Source organism: Oryctolagus cuniculus, chromosome 11 (genome assembly GCF_051225735.1).
Source record: "Oryctolagus cuniculus isolate XC-2025 breed Fujian yellow rabbit chromosome 11, ASM5122573v1, whole genome shotgun sequence".
Classification (NCBI taxonomy): domain Eukaryota; kingdom Metazoa; phylum Chordata; class Mammalia; order Lagomorpha; family Leporidae; genus Oryctolagus; species Oryctolagus cuniculus.
Window position 1 is genome coordinate 137093 of NC_142877.1, and position 18656 is coordinate 155748.

Genomic DNA, 18656 nt, shown 5'->3' on the forward strand with positions numbered 1-18656 from the left:
CCTCCTGAGCCCCTTCTCACACACTGAAAAGCAGGCAGATGTGGAACGAGGGCTCGGCTCCCTTCTGCAGGAGCAGGCTCACTGAGAAGCCCGAGGGCCAGGGCCCCTGCCGGTCTCCTGGAGGCAGGCAGGCGTGCAGCCCTGAGCCGAGCCACAGTCATGGATGCACGGTGGCAGCTGCACTGAGGCAAGAGCAAGTCCACGCCGTGGCCTGCCCAGCACGCAAGGCCCCTCACCGAGGCTAACAGCCCGCCTGGACACCCCGAGGGTCCCTGGTGCCACAGGCGCAGGCAGAACAGGCAGGTGCTCCCGGTGGTGGCTCCGAGCTCAGAGAAGCGCTGCCCACTGCTCTCCCTGGGCAGCACCAAGCCGGTCCAGTGGCCACAAGGCTGAAGGCAATGCAGACATCACTCGACACACAGGGTGCACACGACTGTGAAGCTGCTGTCCCACCTCCAGGCGTGTGCCCAGTGCACGCACGCAGTTGACTCTGCAGGGCAGAGGCCGAGGATGAGGGACACGTAGCCGGGAAGGTGCGCGTGGGCCCCTGTCTGGTGTGGGCAGTCTCAAGTGCCGCAGCCCAGCACCAGGAGAGCGGCTCAGTCTGGTGGAGGCCATGGAGGCAGCCTCATGCTCTGACCCGTCCCATGATGTCACCAGGTCCTGGACCAAGCAAGCCTGGGCCAAAGGCAAAGCCCACCCGAGGCTGCAGACACGCAGGGCTCGGGGGTCAGCCTAGAGAGCAGTGACCTGCGTGAGCTCCGTGTTGGGTGTGGACGGGCTCTGGGGGCTGACGGGCACCATGGGCAGGTCCACGCCTAGTCATGCGGGCCGCGGCACTGTCTCCGAGGTCTTGCAGGCGAGGGCCACGTCCTTGGCAATGCTGCGCACACGGTCCGACACCTGCATCTCCCGGCGCAGGGCGGACGCGCAGCAGAACCTGCGGAAGCAGGCCTTGAAGTTCTCGTCCAGGAAGGCGTAGAGGATGGGGTTGAGGCAGCTGTTGACGTAGCCCAGAGCCGTGCAGAAGCGCAGCACGGCCACGGCTGTCTCACTGCCCGGCTGGACGCCCAGCCCCTGCACCAGCACGAAGACCTGCACGGGCGTCCAGCAGCCCACGAACACGGCCACCACCACCAGCACCAGCCGCGTGATGCGCCGCAGGTTCCGGTCCTTCTCGCGCGAGCCTGAGAGCAGGCGGACACCGCGGAGCCGCCGGATCATGAGGCTGTAGCAGACGGAGATGATGAGCACGGGGATGATGAAGGAGAAGAGGAAGATGCAGACGGCAAACACCGGGCCCCAGTAGTCCTGGGGGGTGGGGATCTCCACCAGGCACTCGATCTCTGCAGGCAGGAAACAGGGTCAGAGGAGCCGCCACCCACCAGGAGCCCTGTGGAGCTAGAGGGAGGGGCCACCCCACTGACCTTCATCCTCAACCTGTGCCGAGCCCATGATGGCAACCGGAACACCAACCACAGAGGCCAGGGCCCAGATGGCCACGTTCACGGCCTGGGCCTTACTGGAAGTGCGGACGTCCAGGGCGCGGATCGGGTGGCAGATGGCCACGTAGCGGTCCACACTCATGGCCGTCAGGGTGAAGGTGCTGGTGAACATGTTGTAGTAGTCGATGGCAATCACGGCCTTGCACAGGGCGTTCCCGAATGGCCAGAAGCCCAGCAGGACATCGGTGCCCTGGAAAGGCAGGGTCAGCAGGACCAGCGTGTCGGCCAAGGCCAAGTTGAAGATGTAGATGTTGGTGGCCGTCTTCATCTTGGTGTGTCTGCAAGAGGACAGCAGCAAGTCAGGCTTCGCGGGGTCACCCTGACCGAGCCTGTGTGCACCGCCCCTCCGCATCAGGCAGGCTGCTGGACCTAACCCACGAAGCAGCGTCGCAGGGTGGGGGCTGGGGCAAGCACCCCAACAAATCCCACCAGGGCTCCTGCTGGACACCAGGGCCCCAAGATGTCTGCTTTGGAAGAGCTGGAGGCTTCAGGACACACGGCTGAGGCTGCACGAAGGCAGCGGGAACGAGAAGGTGAAGAACCCGTCCTCCTCATGGGCAAGTCCCCTCCAGGCCACCCATGGACTCAGAGCCTTGCCCTGCGACTTGCAGAGGTTCCTAGTGCCCTAGAGACCATAACAGCACGTGCCAGGACAGGAAATGGTGACGGGGATGGGATGGGTGACTCTAGCCAAGCACCTGGAACAGGGCTGGGAAAGTTGTGGATAATAAATATTGGTAGAATAAATTAATGGTGGTGATGGTGATGGTGGGGATGGTGATGGTGATGATGGTGGTGATGGTGGTGGTGATGGTGATGATGGTGGTGATGGTGGTGGTGGTGGTGATGGTGGTGATGATGGTGGTGATGATGGTGGTGGTGATGGTGGTGGTGGTGGTGATAGTGATGATGGTGGTGGTGATGGTGGTGGTGGTGGTGATGGTGATGATGGTGGTGATGGTGGTGGTGATAGTGATGGTGGTGATGGTGATGATGGTGGTGGTGATGATGGTGGTGGTGGTGATAGTGATGATGGTGGTGATGGTGGTGGTGATAGTGATGATGGTGGTGGTGATGGTGGTGGTGGTGATGGTGATGATGGTGGTGATGGTGGTGGTGATGGTGGTGATGGTGGTGGTGGTGGTAATAGTGATGATGGTGATGGTGATGATGGTGGTGGTGGTGATGGTGATGATGGTGATGATGGTGGTGGTGGTGATGGTGATGGTGATGATGGTGGTGATGGTGATGGTGGTGGTGGTGGTGGTGGTGGTGATGGTAATGGTGGTGATGGTGGTGATGATGGTGGTGATGGTGGTGGTGATAGTGATGGTGGTGGTGGTGGTGGTGGTGATGGTGGTGGTGATAGTGATGATGGTGGTGATGGTGGTGATGGTGGTGGTGGTGGTGGTGGTGACAGCAACACCAGAGATGGTAATATTCTGTATCAGTTTAGCTGCAGAGGTACCAGGTGGGAAGTGTGAGGTTCAATTCTGCCTCTTGGACAGACTCAGAACAAGCAGAAGAGGCTTGAATTACAGCTCAACAACAGACAAGACACTGACAATGGCAGATCCTTGTCAGGCTCTTCACGCAGGTTTTACCTCACTTAAGACACAAAACGCTCTGGCGCCGCGGCTCACTAGGCTAATCCTCCGCCTGCAGCGCCGGCACACCGGGTTCTAGTCCCGGTCGGGGCGCCGGATTCTGTCCCAGTTGCCCCTCTTCCAGGCCAGCTCTCTGCTGTGGCCAGGGAGTGCAGTGGAGGATGGCCCAAGTGCTTGGGCCCTGCACCCCATGGGAGACCAGGAGAAGCACCTGGCTCCTGGCTTCAGATCAGCGTGGTGTGCAGGCCGCAGCGTGCCGGCCGCGGTGGCCATTGGAGGGTGAACCAACGGCAAAGGAAGACCTTTCTCTCTGTCTCTCTCTCTCTCTCTCACTGTCCACTCTGCCTGTCAAAAAAAAAAAAAAAAAGACACAAAACGCTATCTTAGTCCCCACTCTGGGGAGGGGGAGCTGGGACCCCGAGTGTCCGGGCCGCTCTCCTGAGACAGAACTGGTTAGAAGTCGGGCAGGGATGGGAACGGGCGTCTCCACTCCTGGGCAGCCGCCCCCGTCCACTAGGTCACATGGCCTCTGGAGCCGTGTACAGCTGGGGACCCTGGCCGGCAGGAGGACAGTCCCTGTCTGTTCAAGTCCAGGAGTGGCTCTGAGAGGGTTAACAACCCAGGGCTGACACAAGCAGTGGTCAGCAAGGCTGCTACCTGTCTGAGCCAGCCGCAGACGGCAGCCACGGGGGGCAAGTGGATCACAGCACAGTCGGCCCTGAGTGTCAGCCCTGGGAGGGACACCACACACGTGCACACATGCACACACATACACAAGCACACACATGTGGCCATGTGGTCTCTCTTCCTGACTTTCCAGACAAGGAAAACATGGTTTTCTCAGGGACACATGGGACAGGTGGGGGAGGTGAGGCCTGGGTACCCCCACTGCCCTGTCCTGCCTCCGCCAAGGTTCCCACTCTGACACCCTGCTGGGGGCCCAGGGTAGGCAGAGGGACCATCCCCTCTCTCTGGATCAAGGGACACTCTGGGAACAGTAAGATCACCCCAGCCAAATCACCTTCTTGCCCAGGAGCCACCCACAGCTCCCCACTGCCTGCCACGCAAAGTGCTCCCAGCCTGGTACTCGAACCCCACCCGCTGCCTCCAGCTCTCTTCCACCCCTCACCTGGACAGGCCCAGGGCCCGAGTCCTCTCTGCCTTTTGCCCAGAGCACTCTCCATGTGTAAGTCTCCTTGCACATCCTGGCACAGCTCCCCACACTGCCCCAATGCCACCCCAGCCCCCCACCCCCAAAGACCTGGCACCAGCTGGCTTCTTCACGGTCCTCAAGAGCTTCTCGTTCTCTGAGCAGATCATGGGCAGGGCGACACGGCCCCCGTGCCCCCTGGGTGGACCTGCAGGAGGGTCTCATGGGTCACCACGGCATTCCGTGGCACAGAGCCTGGCCGTGGCCCTCCCAGGACAGACCAGCAAGGGCAGGGAAGGCCCCTGCTCTGCCCTCTGCCCGTGGCAGGGGCCTACCCAAAGAGTTGATAGCCAGGGTCTCAGCATCGACCCCACCACCCTGGACAAGGCACAACTCAAAGGCGGGGGGACAGAAATCGGCACCTGCTCATGCTGGGCCCTTCCAGAACAGCCCCTGCCTCCCCTGCAGCTGTGAGGGGCCTGGGGAGCAGCCCCCCTCCCCGCAGCTCTGAGGCCCGCGCCCAGCCTACCTGAGGATGACGTACATGACGAGGCAGTTTCCCAGCAGGCCCCCGACGCACACAGCCAGGTAGAGCCCTACGATGGTGGCCTTGAGCCCCAGGGGCAGGAAGGCTCCGTGGCTGGAGTTGAGCAGCAGGTGGGGGGGCGGCAGGCTGTGGTTGGGGCTCAGGAGAGACAGGTTGCCCTGAAGGTGGCTGCCGTACAGCTCCTCCCAGAACGGAGCAGGGAACAGGGACTCCATCTCTCAGCACCTGGGCCAGGGCACAGGACGCGTGACTCCCAGCAAGCACCACCCAGGACACACGGGCACACACGCGTGCACACGCAGGGACGCACATGCATTCTCACACCAGGACACGTGCCCAGACACGCAGCTGCCCGTGTACTCACATGTGCACACACACGCGCACACAGGACACAGAGGCTGCTCACGCTCTCGCTCCCCCACTGTCCGAGAGGCTGCCAGCTCCGGCGACTCAAGCTCTCACCTCCGCAACCTCCTCGGGAGCTGGGAACGGAGACCCCGGCCTGTGGCTCCGGGCAGCCGGGGCAGGTGCAGAGAGGGTGAAGGGGCCCCTCCTCGCGTGCCGGCCTGGTAGGCTCCGGGTGAGGCTGTGGCGGCTGCTCCTTCTCCGCAGACGCCAGGCGCCAGCGACGCAGCAAGGAGTGCGGCAGCCAGGAGCGGGGGAGGGGGAGGAGGCTGCAGCTCCAGAGGGGGCGGGGCTTCGCAGGCTGGAGGAGGGGGCCACAGGGAAAGTGGGTCACCTGGGCCCCCAAGGACAGGGAGAGACACAGGGCCAGGCCATAAGGAGATGAACAATGAGGCTCAAACCCACAGATCCCAGGCGGATCGCAGGGCAGAGACGTCAACAGGTCCATAGAGCCAGAGACAAGACACAGCACAAACACAGGACAGACACGCACGGGACCCGGGACAGACGTGCACAGGACACATGCATAGGACACACATGGGACAGGACTCACAGGGAAATGGAAAAGGCACACAGCTGTGTGTGGCATCTCGCACACAAAGACAGGGCAGGCGGAGGCCCCAACGTGCCTTAATTGTCATTCTGTGCTCACAGCAGACTCTTTGGGCCCTCAGCCTGGCCAGGCCTCAGCGTTCCAGAGCCTGGCAAACAGCAGGATGCCTGGGTCCAGGATGCTGGCACCGTGCCCACTGTGTGCCTCTGTGCCTACGGCCAGCTAATCCCATCACAAGCCCAAGCTGCAGAATACCCCCTGCACCTGGCCATGCCACCCATGCTGCCCTCCCGCACAGGAGCGACCTGCCTCAGACAGGGTGGAGCCTGGGTCTGGTTGTCACTGGAGGTCCCACAGATGTCTCACACAACTGATCAGCTCCCACGGCCATGTGCACAGTCCAATCAAAGGAACAGCTACGGTCAAGGCTGCATGGGTGACGGCGCAGCTGGGTGGCCAGCCCCCCGTCACATGTCTGTCCTCTCTGCCTGGGCTTTGAAGGTGGGTCAGACCCCTCCCCACCCAGAGAGACCCAGCTCACAGCATCCTTCTCCAGGATGGGACCTGGTTGCTAGGCAACTGGAAGCCGCGTCGCTAGGATACCTGGTGACTCAGGAGAAGCGAGAGCGGACGGACGCCCCAGGACTCGAGTGTCCCGAGCTGCCCCCGTCTCCTTCTCACCTCCACACTTCACCGCAGCTGAAACTCGGGGTCACCTGTGTGCAATCAGGGGACACACGAAAGCTCAGGAATGCACATTCACAGGGAGGCGTGAACACAGGGCCACACACGTGCAAACTCACAACAAGGTGCACCAGGCACATGGCAGACCGAGAGTGACTGGCATGTTTGGGCAAAGGCAGACGCTGACCGAAGCCCTCCGACCACGCACAGTGGAACCCACTGACTGTGGGAGTCCAAGGGAGGCAGGCCCAGGCGGCTCAGACTCCTGCAGCCCTTCCCCCGACTGCCTGTGCCTTCCTCCCAGTCAGAACCCCGCCCAGGGAGGCCACTGCTGGGCTCTGTGAAGAGCCCATTGGAGAAGAGGGGGTGTGCTGAGAGGGGTGGGAGGCAGAGAAAGGGAGGACCAGGCTCCTCCGCACATAACCCTGGTCCCTCCGGCCCAGGCAGCTGACCACCAGCCACACCCGGGGCTGCCTTTCCCAGACTTCCAGGTGCAGCAGTGGCCGGGGCTACTTCCTGGGCCCAGCTCCCTCTGTGGGCCCTGCAGGGTCCAGGGCTCTGCCTCAGCACCCCCACTTCAGAACTGTCTCCAATTGCAGAATGTGCCCCCTCCTGTGTTCTGTGCCGTGCGGCCTTGTCCCATTTCCAACCACAGGACACGCGTGTCCCAGGGTGATGCTGGTGTCCCCAGCCCAGCCAGCTCAAGTCCCAGCGCCAGCCCTGGGAGCCCAGCAGCCACCACCCACCCAGCCGGAGCCGCGAGTCAGTGGTGACTTGTCTGCCCGGCTGTGTTGGGGTGGGGGGGTCCTGGTCTCAGCAGAGACCCCAGCAGAAGCCAGGAGGAGGCACTACCCGGCCCCTACAAGGTGCTGTCAAATTCAAGAACGCATGGTCAGCTAGGGCCCTGCAGTGCAGGGGTCACAGGGCTGCTGACTGTTCATTGTTTTGGGGAGTTCTGAACCTGCACTCCATCCCCACAGCCCCTCAGCCTGTGCACAGCGTGGGGACTCCTTGAAGAGGCGGGGAGGGCTGTGGGGAGCCCCCCAGGGGCCGCCTCCTCCTAGCAGCCTCCCTGGATTCTCAGGAGCCCAGGCTGGGGCTCTGCTCTGCTCCTCAACAATGGCCCCTCCTGGCTCCTGAGGGTCCAGGCCAGGGGACAGTTGGGTGGGGGTCACGGGATGAGCAGCAGCCCGTGGAGAAGGGACCTGCAAATCCTCGTTTTTGTAGGATTGAGAAACAGGCCCCTCTTCCCCCCTGGTTCCCAGCAAGGTCCCCGAGGCCCAGTGCTTGCCTGGCTCCCACAGCCAGGGTGTCCAGTCCTCACTCCCTGCCACTCTCTGTGCAGCTGAGGCCCACCAGGAGGGTGTCTCCCAGCTGTCTCAGCAGGGCGTGTGGCTTCCAAGGGCTGATGGAAACACCGAGGTGAGAGAGATACGTTCCGTCCACTAGTTCACTCCCCAAACACCCAAAACAGCCAGTGCTGGGCCAGGCCAAAACCAGGAGCCAAGAACTCCCTCTTGGTTCCCCACATGAGTGGCAAGGCCCCAAGCACTTGGGCCGTCACCTGCTCTCTCCCAAGCTGCATCAGCAGGAGGCCAGAATCGGAGGCAGAGCCAAGTGTGCCCCACAGCACACGTGGTTAAGTGTGACATGGTGACAGGTGGAGGTTCTTCACCACGGAGAACAGTGATAGGCAAGGTAGCGAGGTTGAACGGGGGAGGGCATCCGTCAGAACGGATGGGACAGAATCCGAGAGAGAGCCGGGCCACGCAGACTGGGGAAAGGAAGGTGACTCGGTTGAATGGAGAGGACGCACCTGCAGGCCAGGTGGTGGCTCAGCAGAGAGCTGAGTGCCAGGCGTGCAGTCCCTGCTCAGTCATGGAGGGCCAGCGTTTCTCCTTTCCCTCTCCCTCTTCCTCCAGGACAAAGGAGTGAGTGTGAATCAGGAGCAATTCTTCCCCGTATCAGTGCTCAGTGCTGTCAGACGGGGGAGCCCCCGCAGGGCAGAGAGGCCTCCTCGGTGCCTGCCTCGGAGGAAGGCTGAGATGGTTTTACTGCTCAGTGTTATCAGGCCAGGCGGAGGAGAGGGGTGCTCCTGGGAGCTTCCCTTGGTGGGAGGGCTGAGACCACCTGGAAGTTACCCGGGTCTGGGCAGGACTTTGTGAGTCCTGGGCTGCTTCCAAGGGGGGCTTCTGCAGGTGCTGTGCTCCTCAGGCCCCTCCCCCACACAGGCTCATTTCTAACAGTGACAGAATGTTCTGGGAAGCGCGTGCCCAGCAGGCGTGGGGAGGTGCGTTTGCTTCTGCCTGGGGGTGTGGCTCTCGCTCAGATACCTACTGGCCAGCTTTGTGCTACTTGAACTATTTTTTTTTTTTGACAGGCAGAGTGGACAGTGAGAGAGAGAGACAGAGAGAAAGGTCTTCCTTTGCCGTTGGTTCACCCTCCAATGGCCGCCGCGGCCGGCACGCTGCGGCCGGCGCACCGCGCTGATCCGATGGCAGGAGCCAGGAGCCAGGTGCTTTTCCTGGTCTCCCATGGGGTGCAGGGCCCAAGCACCTGGGCCATCCTCCACTGCACTCCCTGGCCACAGCAGAGGGCTGGCCTGGAAGAGGGGCAACCGGGACAGAATCCGGCGCCCCGACCGGGACTAGAACCCGGTGTGCCGGCGCCGCAAGGCGGAGGATTAGCCTAGTGAGCCGTGGCGCCAGCCTTGTGCTACTTGAACTAAAGTCCTGGAGAGCAGCCCCTTAGGGAGGAAGAGGGTTTTTCTGCCTAGGATTTGGAAGGTCACAGGCCAAGACTGGGGGCCCTATTGACCCAGCATCTGACAGGGTGTCGGGACGCCTGGTGAGCAGGTCGCCCCGCGTGGAGGGAGCAGTCGCTTCTGTGGGCTCTCCTGCGAGGGCCGCTGTGATTTGGCCACTCAGCAGCCGAGTCGATGGTCACTCCCCAGAGGCCCCACCTTCTCTGTCAGCAGGCATGGGGGTCATCAGAGTCTGGCCGAAGCCCAGCCGCACTCAGCAGGTGCACCCTGTGCTCAGTGCTGCCTTCAGGTCATCCAGGCTGTCCTGGCTGCCCCTGGTGCCCTTCGTGTTTTGTTTTGCCTGCCTGTGGCGTGGTTGGACACACACATGCTCTCATGTCACACACGTCCCCTGTGTGACACATGCGCTGCGTCAGGCCCTGGTCGCACTGTGCCCCTCTGCTGGATTGGAGGAGAGGCAGCACTTCCCACTGGAGAAGGCTAAGGCAGCACAGCCCCACCCACAGGTGCTGAGGACAGAAAGCCCACCCGGGTGGTTCTCAGTGGCTGTGCGTGGAGGCGAGAGTTCCGGATAGTTCCAGATTCACTGCGGGAACAACAGATGTGCAGACAGATTACCAACTTAGCACATTGATTCCAGCTAACTCAACCTGTGCACTGAGCCCATGATTGATTAATGCAGGAATAAGTTGAAGAACTAATTAATGAGCTGACGGTGAACTACAGTGACTCACAAAATAACATCCTGAGATTAACAAACACACACACGAATTACAGAAACCTAAGACCCCAGACTAAGAGATTAAGGGTTCAGCAAAACACAGATCTGGGGGCTGGGGCAGCGGGCAAAGCCACGGTGCTGTGATGCCAGCATCCCATGTGGGCAGCTCCACTTCTCATCTAGCTCCCAGATGATGGCCTGAGAAAGCAGGGAGGTGGCCACGTGCTGCAGCGGCCAGCACCCATGTGGGAGACGCTGATGAAGCTCCTGGCTTCAGCCACTTGGGGCGTGAGCCAGCAGATGAAAGATCTGTCTCTCTGCCTTTCAAATAAATAAAATCTTAAAAATAAATAAACAGTCTGGTCTTGGGGACATCTCGACCCTGAGACCCCAGACCTACCCTCAGGAGGGATGGGTCCTTTCTCTGGACCCCACCCCCACCCCAGCACTAGCCACAACGGCCTCTGGCCAGGAGCATGTCCCTGGCTCCTACCAATGATTCCAGTTAGGTGGAGGAACCTCTGCAGTCGCCCCCCGCCCCCCCCCCCCGCCGCAGAAAAAGCCGGAGACCCCCGCCTCCGCTGGGTGGGGGAGGGGCGCCACTTCCGGTTGTCCGGCAACCGCGTCACAAGCCCTCCCGAGTGCCGCGGCCCTGCGGAGGTTCCCAGGCGAGGAAGCTGAAAGTAGCCGCTGCGGGGTAAGCGACGAGGGCCGAGGCGGGCGCGCAGGGTGCGTGGCGGAGGCGGCCAGGGGAGGGAGCGCTGCCTCAGGCCGGGTCCTGGCTCGCTGCGGCCGGCCTGGCAAGGCAGGCGACTCGTTCCCGCCCCCGCGGACCATACCCCTCGGTCACCTCTTCCCTGGGCTCGGCCGATCCCTCCAGGACCCCCGGGATGCAGGCCAGGGAAATGGGGACGCCCCTGCGGGGAGCCAGCTGCCCACCCAACTCCGACCTAACCCACATGCAGGTGTACAGACGCCCCGCAGGCCGCCCTGCACGCGCACACGCACACGCACGAGGACACCATCCTCCTCGAGCAGGGCCTGTGTCCCCGTGCCCTCTGCCTCTTCCACCGGGCGTCGCCCGACCAGGAGGGGGAGGGTGGACGGGGCGCCAGGGTGCACGATGAGGTCCCCCGGGACTCTGCCTCTCGGGCTGGCCGAGGTCCAGGGGTCTCGGCACTTTCCCAGCTCGGAGGGCAGGTCTGGGCCGGCTGTGCCGGGAGGAGGGGGCCGTTGGCCCAAGGGCGTGGAGGTCGGGGCCCCGGGCGGTTTGGGCACCGACAGCACGAGGTATCCCCGCTCGCAGGGCCGGAGGATGCAGCAGCCGAGGGAGGCTGGTAACAGGGGCCCGCGGGAGCGCTCCAGGAAGAGCGCGCCGGGAGCGCGGCCCTCGGGGGAACGCGCGAAGGGGGCGCCCCCGACGGAGCCCCCCGGGCCCGGCTGGGAGCTTACGCTGGACAACCTGGCTGCCATGGCCCCCGCGCAGCGCCGCCGCCACCTGCTCTTCGGCGACCTGCTGCAGGACGTGGGCCTGGCCGCATCCATCTTCCCTCGCGACTCGGTGGAGGCGGCGCTGCACGTGCCGGACCCGCGCGCCTGGGTCCAGCCGCTAGAGCCGCCCGGCCAGCGCCAAGACCGGCTGGTCGGCGTCCTCCAGGCGGCCGAGGCGCGCGGCCGCGTCCGCGCCCTGCGGCTGCGCTACAACCGCCTGCGGGTGAGGCCGGACCGGGCGGACGCCAGGGGTGTGGCGCGGGGAGGGGACAGCCCGGGGCGCTGGGCGCTCTTCCTGGAGACCCCACTCAGCGCCCCTGCGGCCGGCAGACCGAGGAGATCTCGCTGCTCCTCCGGCGCCAGAGGTGTGCGCGCGCCGCCGTGCGGCTCGAGGCGTTCCTGCCGCCGCAGCTGAAGCCGACGCGGATCCCCGACCCGCTGAACCGGCAAGAGGTATGGGCAAGCCCGGGAGGGGGCGGAGAGGGGCCCCGCCCGCCCACGCACGCGACCGCAGCCCCTGTCCCCGTAGCGGAGGCGCGTGGAATCTATCCTGGAGGACAAGGCCGACGGCGTCGTCTTCCCGCGGTGAGCCCTCCTTGCGCGCCTCTGCACATAAAGTTCTTCCCCAAGGCGCCCTGGTCTGTCGGCTGTGCTCCCGGGACCCCCGGGGGGAAGGGGGCGGCGTGGACGCCGCCTCCCACGGGCCCTAGGGTACACGGCGAAGGGCGCACGCAGCACAGGAAGGAGATGCAGCCGCGGGTCCGAGCCGCAGGGCGCGCGGGCCCCACAGGCGTTCTAGCTTCCCAGAGCCCAGGGCCGAGGGCCATCTTCGCAGCAGGCAGCCCCAGGTATTGTGGGCAGGGGGCAGACACCAGGGAAGGGGAGTCCCCTGGACGTCCTCCCCACACCCCACTCGGCGAACAGCACGGCTGGGCAAGGAGCCGGGTCTCTAAGCAGCCCTGCCTTCCTCCCCAGAGCCGGCTCTCGGCCCCGCCCCTCCTTCCCGCGGAGGGGCAGGCGGGGACAGCTGCAGGAGCCCCCAGACCCTTCCCCCTGCCAAGGGCTCCCACTTGCTCTGCCTGGAGCAGAGCACGGATCTGGAAGTAGAGGCCAACTGGGAGCTGGGACGCAGCAAGGAATCCTGCCCGGCGGTGGCCAGGGCCCCTCCCCTGCCCGTGTGGGGACCTGGGCCCTCTGTGCCCTGCACCGGACCCTTCATCCCTTCCCGGCTGCTTGCTGTCCTCGGCCTTCATTCGAGCCTGGACAGTGTGCGGAGCTCCCAGAGGAGGGGAGAGGGCGGCGGGGGGGGGGGGGGCAGCTGCTCAGCCCCTGGCAGTCGGTGGCTCCAGAAGGTCCTGGCTCCTTGGCCAAGCTCCCTGCAGTCTGGACCAGAATTCCTTCAGGTTACGGAGTGCCTGGGACACGTTCGTCTATTTAATAAAATCACTTGTTATCCCATCACTTCTCGGAGCTTCCATTGCTTCCTGTTTAAAGTGAGGGTCTCAGTGCAGAGCCCCACGCCACCCCACAGTGCTCTGGGGAGAGGTCATGGGCGCAGGCAGGCACGGAGCCCAACCCCGGGGGAAGGCTGGCAAGACAGTGGCCGAGGCGGCTGCCCGGAGGGGCCAGGTGGGCACACGAGCACCCTTAAGTCCCCACTAGGGAGGGGGCCAGAGAAGGTGACCAAGGAAGCCTCTGGAGGGGGCTCCCACCTGCACAGTGCTGTGGCCCTGTGCGGGGTGGGGGTTCAGGCCCAATTCCACCATCCCCAGCCCCTCCCATGAGGCCAGGGGAAGGTCTGTGCTGACCAGCAGTGGCCTGGGGAGATGGATGCAGGTGCGGGGGGAGGGGAGCAGAGGACAAGAGGGAGGGAGTGTGCCAGCCCCCCACCGGGCCACACACCTGCATTTCCCTGCCATGGAGATACACCCCAAGTGCTGCAGGACAGTGTGGCTGTGGCCAGGGCCTCCCTGTCCTCCCCTGTCCCTCTCAGGACAACTACGTGGGCTACAGAAGAGGCAGCCACCCCTGTCCAAACAGGGCCTCCTGGCCTCTGCCTGCCCAGCCAGCCCCACAGAGCCGCCAGGGCCCCTGAACACAGCCCAGGTGTCCCCACCTGTGCCCTGGGAGAGGACGCTGGCCTCCGGAGCAGAGCAGGCAGTGCTGAGGGAGACAGGGGCAGCCGGAGCAGCCCAGTGGGCAGCAGACCTGCAGACCACGGCCAGGGCGGATGCGGCTCACGCTGACAATGAGCCAAAGCACCTGTGCCAGTCAAAGGGACTGGGCTAAGGGGACACTCGGGGCCACCGCAGGGGTCAACGGGGACTCAGCCAGGCCCCATGGGCCCTTCGGCGCGCCTCGGGGTGCGAGAACCGGCGCCCCTGCTGCCCAGCAGCGCCACGGCCCAGGGACGAGCTCCGGACCCCCACCCATGCGAGCAGTCCGGGCCGCATGCGGGACCGCAGCCCGTGGCCCACAGGGGCTGCGAAGCCATGGCCCCGCACACCACAGCGCCATCTCCCGGGGCCACCGCGGCCAAGCGCGGGGGGCGCCGGGCCGGGCGAGCGCGGGGCGGGGCGGACGGCGCGAGGAAGTCCCGGCCCGCGCTTTGGGGAAGTCCGTCGCGCGCCTGCGCACTGCGCCCGCGCCCCCTCCCCGACGCCGGGGCCGGACCTCGGAGCGCGCGGGCGGCGGCGGCGCTGGCGGCTCGGGAGCGCGGCCGGTGAGTGCGCGCGCGGCGCCGGGGACGGCGGCCCTGGCCTCGCGGCCGGCCCGGCGGTGCGCGGCGTGGCCGCCACGGCCTGCGCCGGGACCTGCCCCTCGGGGGCCGCGGTCGCGGGTCCACGTGGACCCCGGGCCGCGGCGGCACTGCAGCCCGCCCCACGCCTGGGGGAGGGGCGCTGCGGCGGGTTCCCTTTTTGTGAGCTCGGAGCCCGGGGAGAGGTTGCTTAAAGGCGGGGGCCGGAAGGACCCAGGTTTCCGCGGCTCCCGCCCCGCTAGCTTGGCGGGGAGCGGCCGGGGCGGGACTCCCTGTGCGCCCCCGCCCCCACCCCGTCGGGTCGGCCGGCAGCCGCTCCGCGCTGCGAGGCGGACCGGAGGCCCTCGCGGGCCGGGGCTCGGGACGCCGCGGGAGGACCTCCCGCTGCCCGGCCTGGGCGCTGCGGCTGCTGCCGTGCCGTGCACGCCCCTTCGACAGCCAGGGAGGGGCCAGGGCGAACCGGCCCCTCCCGCCCCCACCCCGCCTTTGGGTTGCTGGTGAGTGGGGCCCAGGACGGGCTTCTTGAGATGGGGGTGGGGGCTGCGGAGCCTGCGGGGAGGGGTCCGCACGCCTCCTGCCTGGCCCCGGGGCGGGGACAGGGGAGGGAGGGATTCCAGGGTTGGGGGAGCCTGGCCAGACCGGGGCGCCGCCCCCCAGCCCCTGGCTAGGGCAGCGGGTCGGAGAGGTCCTGGGCGGGAGCAGAAGTTGGAAGGAGTCCCTGCCAGCCCCCTCCCAAAGATTGTGACATTTTTCTGAGATTGTCACATTTTCTTGTTCTTTTTTTGGACTGGGCGGGCTCAGGGCCGTTCTTCTTCCTTGTGTGGAGCAGAGCTGCCGCCGCTCCCGAGGGAGCCCTGTCCCCAGGGGCCGGAGTGGCTCCTGCTCTCCCCTTCCAGGCCCCGGGGGTGGGGAGGAGGGAGCGTGGGTCCAGACCCTACTGCCTGAGAGAGGGGCAGGGCTGGAGGAGGGCCCAGCACCCCCGACAGCCCCAGGCTGGGGTTCCTGCCTGGGGCAAGGGCCCTGGCTGCCGTGCCCCTTCTTTGGAAACGTGACTCCCACAGGGCACTTGGTTCCCCCCAACACACTTGGCTTTGGGACCCTCCTGGGAGAGGAAGCCCAGCAGGTGTCGAGAGGCCTTGGCCCAGGGACTGGAGTCGGTGGCCCGTGGGCCTTGTCCTTTCCTGGGTGCTGAGAGCCAAGGCCAGTGGGGTTGAGGATGCAGAGGCCAGGCTTGGGAGTGAGAAAATTAGAAAATAAAATAGAACCAAGTCCCAAGCCTCCTGGCCACAGACCCTCGGGAGAGGCCTGAGGGCCCTCACCTGGACACGGCTGCGCAGTGAGGGGATGCGCCGGGTTTGTGGCTGGCTTTGGCACCCAGTGCCCCTCCCCACAGAGGTGCATCCCAGAAGTGGAAAGGCACACCCCCACAGGGTCTCCAGGCCGACTGGGGCGGGGTGGTCTCCCTGGCTGGCCCTGAGGCTGGCGGCCGGCAGTGGCTTCTGAGCCTGCAGGTGCTGGGCCCAGAGGGTGGGGACCTCAGTGTGCCAGTGGGGTGTGAGGGTCAGGGCAGCTGCGGGCCAGAGACGCCCGACCCGGGGCCCAGATCCCTCCTCCAGCTTCCTGTCCTGCCTCAGGCTTCGGGCCTTGCCACAGAGAGGGAAGGAGCAGCTCATGTCACCACCTCCAACGACGCACAGTCCCCTCGGGAGGGGCCCAGAGCCGGAAACCAAGAAAGAGGAACCCAGGCTTCCGGCTCCCAGGCGCTGAGCCGACGGGGGTGTCCCAGAACCTCCTCTGGGGGCCTCCTCTGGGGGCCAGCCTGGGAGGAGGGGCCGGAGGCTGGGGCAGAGGGCAGAGCAGGGAAGGAGGTGTGCTGCAGGCCACTCCCGCAGGACAGCTAGGGTCTGGGGTCACAGGTTCTCGGTCAGAACCTTGGCCCCTCTTCCCAGACCCCCCGGCTGTGGTGAGGGCCTTGGAGCTGGCATCTCGGAGCCTGGGCCGCCTGCTTTACCCACCCATGCCCACCGCGCATGAGGCTGACAAGCAGGTATGCTGCTCCCTGTCTGTCCCGGCCCCCTGGGGAGGGGGTAATGAGGGGTCAAGGTATCCCTGAATACCTGGGTGGGCAGAAGGCACAAGTCCAGGTTTGGGGGGTTCCACCTTGAGGCTGAGGAAGCCCTGTGTCCCCAGCACGCAGGGCCAGAGGAGGCAGACCGGCCGCCTTCGATGTCCAGCCGTGATGCGGCCCCCACGGCGGCCCCCAGCCGCAACCCCTGCTGCCTGTGCTGGTGCTGCTGCTGCAGCTGCTCCTGGTACGCGCGCCTGGGACCAGGCTGGGCCCGGGCGGGAAGGGAGGTGCAGAGGTCTGGCCACCTGACGTGGCCCTGGCGTCCGTATTCAGGGCCTGGTCCCAGACTTGCCGCAGCGCCAGGGCTGGTCCCTGTGCAGGGCCAGGCCTGCTGCGTGCGCCTTCACCCCTCCCTGGGTGCCTGGTCATCCTGGGGACCTTCAGTGGAGCGAGACGGGCACAGCCCTAGAGTGGGTGGAACAGAGAGACCCCAAGGAGGCAGCAGCTGGCCCTGGGCACGGGGAAGACCTGCCCAGGCAGCAGGGTCAGTGTGTGCATGAGGCCGCAGTGGGGCTCCAGGGGTGACCAGAGTGCAGGGCAGCTGCTGGACATTGTAGTCTTTGCAGAGGTGTCAGGGCCTCGGTTACTGAAGGGACAGGACATGGGGACCTCACGTGTAGTCAGCTGACCCACGAGCAGCCAGGGCCTGACAGTCCAAGCAGGACATGGTGGGTGGTGGGAGGGGTGCAGGGACCCCTGCATCAGCCAGGTCATACCCCCAGTGAGGGGAGGGAGCCCAGGAAGAGGCACACGGTCACACTGCTGAGGAGGACGAGGACCAAGGCTGCGGCCTGGGCGCTCCGGCCTGCATGGGAAGGAGCCTACAGGAGGCTGTTCTCCTGTGAGCCCCGGGCTGGTGGGCGGCGTGGGGGCCCCACGTGCCCAGGGCAGTGCAGCCCCTGTGTCTGCTCAGGAACCAGCAGCGGCGGCGAGCGTGGCAGGCCTCCCGGGAGAGCAAGCTGCAGCCCCTGCCCAGCTGCGAGACGTGGTGAGTCCAGTGGCCTGCGGGGGGGCGGGGGGGCTCAGGCCAGAGGCCCTGGGCTGAAGTGGCTGGCCCCGTGCCTGCAGTGCCACGCCGAGCCCCGAGGAGGTGGAGAGCTGGGCGCAGTCCTTTGACAAGCTGATGCACAGCCCTGCGGGCCGCAGCGTGTTCCGGGCCTTCCTGCGCACGGAGTACAGCGAGGAGAACATGCTCTTCTGGCTGGCCTGCGAGGAGCTCAAGGCCGAGGCCAACCAGCACGTGGTGGACGAGAAGGCGCGGCTCATCTACGAGGACTACGTGTCCATCCTGTCCCCGAAGGAGGTGGGGCGGGGGCGGCCGGTGCTGGGCAGGGGTCGGGAGGCACCGCCTGGGCCCCTGACCGTGCTGCCCTGTCTGGCAGGTCAGCCTGGATTCCCGGGTGCGGGAAGGCATCAACAGAAAGATGCAGGAGCCGTCCGCACACACGTTCGACGACGCGCAGCTGCAGATCTACACGCTGATGCACCGGGACTCCTACCCCCGCTTCCTCAGCTCCCCCACCTACCGTGCCCTGCTGCTCCGGGGAGCCCCACGGTCCTCCTCCGAGGCCTAGCCGCCCGCCCGCACAGACACTCGACGCCTCGGGCAGACTCGGGGGCGGCTGGAAGCCCCCTCGCCCAGCAGCCCTGCAGGGGGCTCGTGCACAGCCAGGAGGGGCCGTCTCTGGAGGCACTTGGACCAGAGCAGTGGGGGCCCTGGGACCTGCCCCTGCCGGAGGACAGACCTCCTGCCTCATGCAGCTGTGAGACAAGACCCACCTTCTCACCGTCTGCACCCCAGAGCCTCGAGCCAGGGGACAGGACCCACTTTCTAGTCAGCTCACGAACGTTAAACCTGAAAACCTGTCTTTTCTGTGTTTTATCAAAAACAAGAAAAATGTCTTCCTATTTATCTCTGCCTGCATCCACTGGAACTGGGACGTCTTCCTAGTGAAGGTATCTCAAAGGAAAAGGCTCCTGTTTGTGTCTGCACTGGGGAGGGTTAGAGAGGAACTGCCCCAGACTCCAGGCTGGGAGGGGCCGTCGGGGTGGCTCTGCCTGGGTCTGGGATGGACAGATCCCTCGCAGGTAACAAAAGCTGGCCCTGGAGGCTGGGGTAGAACACTGGGTGACCCGGGTGCTAGGCAGGGGTCACAGTCACAGTACCCTGGGCCTGGAGGTCAGCATCACCACCACACTCCCGCCTGTTTCTGGGGCATTAAAGTGACTTGAGGCTGGAACTGGCCTGGAGCCATGAGACCCCACCCTTGCACGGAGGCAGCACAGGGACTGCCGTCCTGGAGGGGAAGGGGGGCACACACTGGGCAGAGTGGTGCAGCTTGG

The 18656-nt window shown here is 65.3% G+C and overlaps 3 protein-coding genes across 9 annotated transcripts; 2 read left to right on the forward strand and 1 right to left on the reverse strand.

The window, feature by feature from the left end:
* Positions 1-674: 674 nt before the first annotated feature.
* Positions 675-5408, reverse strand: OPRL1 (opioid related nociceptin receptor 1). 2 transcript variants are annotated; one of them, XM_089306887.1, is made up of 4 exons: positions 5272-5408; positions 4792-5034; positions 1428-1783; positions 675-1346 (listed from the first exon to the last, which is right to left on the reverse strand). In XM_089306887.1, exons 2-4 carry the CDS (start codon positions 5022-5024, stop codon positions 823-825), a joined length of 1113 nt encoding a protein of 370 aa, XP_089163013.1. In that variant the 5' UTR covers positions 5025-5034; positions 5272-5408; the 3' UTR covers positions 675-822. The 2 variants fall into 2 exon arrangements, with proteins under 2 accessions (XP_089163013.1, XP_051685020.1); XM_051829060.3 differs by lacking the exon at positions 5272-5408 and adding an exon at positions 4374-4470 and having other exon boundaries at positions 4792-4925.
* A 5038-nt stretch (positions 5409-10446) lies between these two features.
* Positions 10447-12483, forward strand: LKAAEAR1 (LKAAEAR motif containing 1). 2 transcript variants are annotated; one of them, XR_016215679.1, is made up of 3 exons: positions 10447-11880; positions 11957-12012; positions 12403-12483. XR_016215679.1 is itself a non-coding variant. In XM_089306891.1 (3 exons), exons 1-3 carry the CDS (start codon positions 11060-11062, stop codon positions 12014-12016), a joined length of 774 nt encoding a protein of 257 aa, XP_089163017.1. In that variant the 5' UTR covers positions 10447-11059; the 3' UTR covers positions 12017-12153. The 2 variants fall into 2 exon arrangements, 1 of the variants encoding a protein (XP_089163017.1); XM_089306891.1 differs by lacking the exon at positions 12403-12483 and having other exon boundaries at positions 10447-11650; positions 11758-11880; positions 11957-12153.
* A 1601-nt stretch (positions 12484-14084) lies between these two features.
* Positions 14085-18225, forward strand: RGS19 (regulator of G protein signaling 19). 5 transcript variants are annotated; one of them, XM_051829065.3, is made up of 6 exons: positions 14085-14682; positions 16135-16232; positions 16376-16497; positions 17227-17301; positions 17382-17616; positions 17696-18225. In XM_051829065.3, the coding sequence occupies exons 2-6, from the start codon at positions 16203-16205 to the stop codon at positions 17885-17887; spliced, it is 654 nt and encodes a 217-aa protein (XP_051685025.1). In that variant the 5' UTR covers positions 14085-14682; positions 16135-16202; the 3' UTR covers positions 17888-18225. The 5 variants fall into 5 exon arrangements, with proteins under 5 accessions (XP_051685025.1, XP_051685024.1, XP_089163019.1 ...); XM_051829064.3 differs by having other exon boundaries at positions 14085-14149; XM_089306893.1 differs by lacking the exon at positions 16376-16497 and having other exon boundaries at positions 14085-14149.
* The last annotated feature ends 431 nt before the right edge of the window (positions 18226-18656 follow it).